This window comes from Ochotona curzoniae, unplaced genomic scaffold, assembly GCF_017591425.1.
Source record: "Ochotona curzoniae isolate NIBS_2020 unplaced genomic scaffold, NIBS_Ocur_1.0 contig_46, whole genome shotgun sequence".
Lineage (NCBI taxonomy): Eukaryota > Metazoa > Chordata > Mammalia > Lagomorpha > Ochotonidae > Ochotona > Ochotona curzoniae.
In genome coordinates this window covers 1,699,497-1,705,013 of record NW_024466340.1, presented here as the reverse complement: position 1 = coordinate 1,705,013, position 5,517 = coordinate 1,699,497, and the positions used below count along the sequence as shown (strand labels likewise).

The window sequence follows — 5,517 nt, the reverse complement described above, 5'->3', positions numbered from 1 at the left end:
TCTGCACATTCAAGTGCACTGCCCCTAGGGCCACCCCAACCCTCTCCATGTGCCAGGGTACTGTCTATTACATTCCCCTGGTGCCCACATAACCTTTTGAAATGGTCTCTGGGTAAGACTGTATGATCCTCAAAAGCACAACCATAGCACCCATTCCAAATGCTGTTCTAGAACCTTGCCCCAGAGAGTGTAATCTCACATTGCTCCCCTAAATGTGGGCCGCCTTGCAATTCACTTCTAACCAAGGTGACTTGGGGAACTGTTCGGGTCAGGTATGGCCAGCAGCTTCCAGCTTGTTCTCCCAGTCAGTTGCTCTTAAAGCTCCAAGTCATGTCAGAACCCAACTACTCCAAGGCTGCCAGGCTATGAGGAATCCCAGGCTGTGCTCACGTTCGTGGCTGTCGGAACGCAGGAGCTAGTTCATGGACTGTAGGATCTAGCTCAGAGAATGTAGGAGCTAGCTCTCACAATGTAGAAAGTAGTCCACTGAATCTAGGCGTTAGCCCAGAAACTGGCTCATGCCATGTAGGAACTAGTTCAGACATCTTAGGAGCTAGCTGATAGAATGTAGGCGAGAACTCATAGAATGTAGGAACTAACTCATGGGATACGGGAGCTAGCTCGTGGAATCACAGAATGTGGAAACTAACCCACAGAACATAGAAGTTAGCTCAGAATTGTAGGAGCATTGTGGAATAGTTGCTTTAAGTCCCTGCGTTTTGAGTCATTCATTACACAGTGATTATGACCAGAACAGTTTCCTATCGATAATGTCCCAAGACCACAGGCTTCCAGGTCGTAGACCTTCCTGTATCCTCAGTGTCCTGCATACAGTAGGCACTGAGTACTCACAAGCTGAATAAGACAAAGGAGTGGGGTTTGGGCAACTGTAGCATCTTATGTAGTTTCCAACTGATTTGTTTATTCAGCATAGAGTTACTGTGTGGGTACCATGTCTCTATGGCGTGGCCTGATGCACCTGTGAAATCCTACCCTGCAAATGCCAGTGCCACCGGGCAGAGGGGAATCAGAGGCCCCTGACCCACCATGCCCACCTTCCCTCCTCCCACAGCTTCTCTCTACCCTGCCCACCTGTCTGAAAAGGTGACTTTTCAAAAAGTGCAGTGGCCAACACACCCAGCCCACATCTGGGGTTGTGTTGAATGACCCCCAACCTCCTACAGGCAGCCACAATCCTGCACATCTGGTCCTTTGCATGGAGTTGCCTCCCTGGTAGCTGGCCTCCCCCAGCCTCAGCCCTCCCCAGCCTAAGCAGAAGCTGGGGCTTCCAAGCTCCCTCCCCAGATCATTCTAGCAGAGGTGTGGTGGGCTGGGAGGGAGGCCTGCCTCCAGGTTTAACCACTTGATCCCCAGAGTACCTGCCAAGAACAGTTAGCATGTCTGGTGGGTCAGCCAACCCCTCATTAATTCATTAACACAGGCTCCTGCCAGGCCCATTATCTTCCTTGCCGCTGACCACCCTACCTCTGGGGCCTACAGAGTCCCCCCTCCCCTATCCCCTAATTCCAGGGAAGAATTCTGCCTGGTCCTGGCCCCCTCTCCTGTTCAGAGTCCCCAGCTTCATTCACTCTCTCCCCACTCTCCCCACCCTCTCCCAAGGCAGAATTCTCCCACCCTCCCACACTGCAGGCACCAGCCAGCACTCTCTCCATAAAGTGTCTTTTGTTCCTTAGCTCTCAGTCTCAGAGCGGTGACTGGGTAAGTCACCCCATCTCCAGAGAGGATCCTCTCAGCAGTGCAGGAATCCACCGTGACCCCCACCTCTGCCAGCCACCCCAGGATGTGGGTGCCACGGTGGGCCCATCCTCAAAGACAGAAACTCCAGTTCCAGTCCCAACTGCAGGGTGAGAATGCACTCTGCCTCAGTTTCCCTTCCTACAGGAGAAACATCTTCCTTTGACTTCACTGTGGGCCAAGCATGACCCGGTGCTTGAATGCTCTCTTATCTCCCTGCCTCTCTACCCTGGAGGAGGTTGGCTCTATTTTGCAGAGCAAAGAGACAATGCTTGTTACTCCGGGTCACTCTGCCAGCAAGTGGCTCGACCCTTGCATCCAGCTACACCAGACCCCTAAGCCCACACTGTTAACCATCCTATCACCTTGACACTATGGTTTCCCAAGCAGGCAGGTGGGCATGGTGTGCAGTTGCCAGCCATGGAAGGATGGTAACTTGTTTACTACTTTGTAGGGAAAAAAAAGGGAATTAAGCAAGCAAGCTATAATAATCTCAGGGGCACAGCCGGACTTTCACTTCTTTTGTTCCGGGCACTATTCCCATGTATGCCTTCAACCAACTGTCTTAAGACACATGAAATCTATTCTTGTTCCCATTTTACATATGTGAAAACTGAGTCTTGGGTGGTTGTTTCTAATTGGTTTCCTGTTAACCATAAGTTCTGCGCAAGGCGTGGCTGCCTCACAGTTTGTTTTATCTATGACTCCAGCAGGCAGCTTAAGCCACTCTTCTCCACGACTGGCACTGGCCTCCCTGCCACACCTAAGGTAAGGTGCAGCCATTCCCACCTCTCCTGGGAATGAAGAACCCAGAAAGCAGCCTCTCTCTAGGACAGAGCTCTGCCAAGGCACTTTCACTCCCGGATTACCTTGCCCGTCTATCCAACTGAATAGAGCTAGGGCAAGATGGGTTTTCCCCCAAATAAGCCACAAACCTAAAACAGACAGGAGCTGCAGGATGTGGCGCAAGCAGGATCCTTCACTCCAGCAAGAACAGGAAGTGCCAGCGGGGGTGGGAGGGTCTGGGCGCCTGGACTCTCTCTGGAGGGTGTGGCTGACTCCCTGGAGGGACCCAACCCAGGGAGGAGGGCCCCCCTCCTAGAGCACAGGGGCCAGCAGGGGGTCATTCTGAGTCCTGTGGCAAAACTAAGCAACTCTTAGGGCAGAAGCAAAGGAGGGGGCGGCATCAACGCGATGACTTGCCCTCTGGGGATGCCCAGGCATGCGGACCCAGGCTTTCCAGATCCTTCCAGCAGTGGGGAGCCGGAAGGCCCGCGCTTGGCCAGAAGCGTCTCCGTGCAGCGCTGGGAGCCCTCCACATGCACCGCCTGGTGCCCAAATTCTCCAGCACTCCAAGATCCGCGCCCTTCCCTGTGCCCATCAGATTTCTCAGTCATTCCCCTCCAGCTCGCCACCTCTCCGGCCTCTCCCAGGCCCCTTGGACCTAACTTTCCCTCCTTCTCACTTCACCCTTTGTAAGTTTCCCCTTTCCTTCCATTTTTTTTTTTTTTCCTTTCCCAAAGTCCAGGCTTTGAGCTTTGACTTCCTTTTGCTTTTCCCTGCGCTCCTTCCCAAGTTGGCCTGCAGCTTGCCAGGGCTGGATCTTCCGGGGCGAAGAGCATCCAGCCATGCCCTGGGAGAAGCCCTTGGTCAGGGACTGGCCGAGGGCATCTCCGAGAGCAGGGCAGAGAGCGCCCCAAAGCGCGCCCACACGACATCTGTCGCCCGCGCTCCCGGCTCACACCCCGCGCACCCCCGCAGCTCCCCAAGCACTACCACCCCCCACGCTCCGGCTGCCGCCTCTTCCCGCCCGCCCGCGCAGACACTGGGGCCTCGCCTGCGGGCTCCGCGCCAGCTCGCCAAGGTGTCTGCGCGCGCGGGGCTCGTCTGCGACCCAGACATCCCAGGCCTCCTCATCTCAACTCCTGCTCTCCTTCCTTGTCCACTCCCTAGAGGGGTGAGGGGAGTGTCTGCCTAACCCTCTCCAGCCTCACTCTCTGCCGCGATCCTCTTTGCTGCAGAACCTTGGAGAGACGATCTTCAGCTCTCTCAAAGTGCTCAGTACCGTGCCAGACAGTGCCAGACACACAGCCAGTACCCATTAACTTCCCTGCCCAAGGACTCCTATCTTTCCTCCACTGATGCCAAACACATTGGCGCTCAGTGTTCACTACCCATTTCCACTCCCGTCAGCGCCCAGCACAGCAGGTACTTAAAACAGCCCCTCCCTCAACAATGCCCAGGGGCCAGCGACCAACTCGGGACATGCTCCTGGAGTCTCCCTAAGAGTCTCCAATCCCAGCCCGGGTTTGGGACAGTGCCTCCTCGCAGCCACCACCGTCTGGGGACGAGGCCAAGCTCCCCACACGGGACAGCTTGATGCAGGCGTCCGAAGTTGGCACCGCGAAGAACTGCTAAATGTGCGGGCCTGAAGGAGAAAGACGCGAACAGCCAGAACCCTGGAGGCAGAGGAAGGGACGCGGTGCGGGTACGCCACCGGAGACGTGGGTCTTTCGGGACATGGGATTGCCGAGTGATGGGACAAGCAGGGGCAGATCGGTCTTGAAAGTGCAATGCTTAATTTCTGGCTAGGTAATGACTTCGTTCCCATGGCAAAGGCACTTTACACTGCTATCTTGTGTTTATTTGTGGGACTGGGAGCAATTTTGGTGGCTGAGATCCCACCCTCACCCCCGAATCCACCGCGCTGGAGGGAGTGGCAAGATGCCCTCAAGGAGAAGGGGACAGAGGGTACACAGCAGTGGACCTGATCCTCGGGAGGAGATGGGAACGCAGATCCCTGCAAGAAAGCGGAGCAGAGGAAGGTGTGGAAGAGACACGAAGAAACCCAAACTTGTCACTCTCCCGCCACCGGGGCCCGTTCGGCGTCTCTGCGCCCAGGTGCCGCGCCCGGGCTCTCGCTCGCTCGCGTACCTGTTGCTCGCTCCGGCTGGGTCTCGGCTCCGGCCCCACCAAGAAGCCTCGCGTTCCTACAGGTTCCGCCTGCCGAGCAGCCAGGCCGCCAGCGCCGCCACCTGCGCGGCCGCGCACAGCCAGGGCCAGAATGAGGGGAGCGCGCCGGGCGCCGGCGCCCTCCGGCTCCGCGCACGCCGCCGCCACATGGTGCGCTGGTGCAGCTCGTCGCCGAGCGCCTTGAGCCGGGCGGCCGTGAGCTGCGCGGCGGCCGAGCGCAGCCCCAAGCGGCCCGTGCTGCAGGCGCACACGGCCGGGGGGCCGCGGCCGCGGTGTAGGGGGCACGGGCACATGATCGCTCGCCTCGCTCCCTCCCCGCGCTCGGGCCGCCCCTCGCCTCCTCTTCCTCCGGCCTCTGCGCCCGCCGCAGCCGCCGCCGCTGCGCTCCAGCCGCCGGGGGCCTCCCCTGGACACAAGTTTCTCCTTGTGTTGTGCGTTTGTTGTGCTGACGGCGCTATTATTAATTAAAGTGTCACATGGTGGATGGGGGCGGGGAGGGCGCGGAGAGGGGGGTTACATCATCCGGCCCCCGGGGGGGGGGGCTGCAGGCAGAAGAAACCGAGAGGTAACTTTTAACCCTAGCGGCGCCGGCAGCAAGGGGGCGCGCAGTTAGAGAAAGGTGGGGCGCGTGGCGCTGGGACGCGAGCAGACGCCCCGCGGTGGCGATCTCGGGGCTTGAGGGGTCCCCGAGGGACATCCTCCCAGCCCCCCCGCAGAGACGACAAGTGCGAGGGCAAGGTTGTCTCCGTCCCCTCCTCCCTTTTCCTGTTTTGTTAGCTCCAGTTCGGA

At 58.1% G+C, this 5,517-nt stretch overlaps 1 protein-coding gene across 1 annotated transcript; it reads right to left on the bottom strand.

Annotated features, from left to right (window-relative positions):
* Window positions 1-4,745: 4,745 nt before the first annotated feature.
* HRK (harakiri, BCL2 interacting protein) lies at window positions 4,746-5,021 on the bottom strand. The gene has a single exon (XM_040986875.1). The coding sequence runs from the start codon at window positions 5,019-5,021 to the stop codon at window positions 4,746-4,748; it is 276 nt and encodes a 91-aa protein (XP_040842809.1).
* Between the last annotated feature and the right edge of the window lie 496 nt (window positions 5,022-5,517).

Excerpts from the sequence above, each read along its gene's own strand:
- HRK (XM_040986875.1), bottom strand. The coding sequence starts at position 5,021 with ATGTGCCCGTGCCCCCTACACCGCGGCCGCGGCCCCCCGGCCGTGTGC.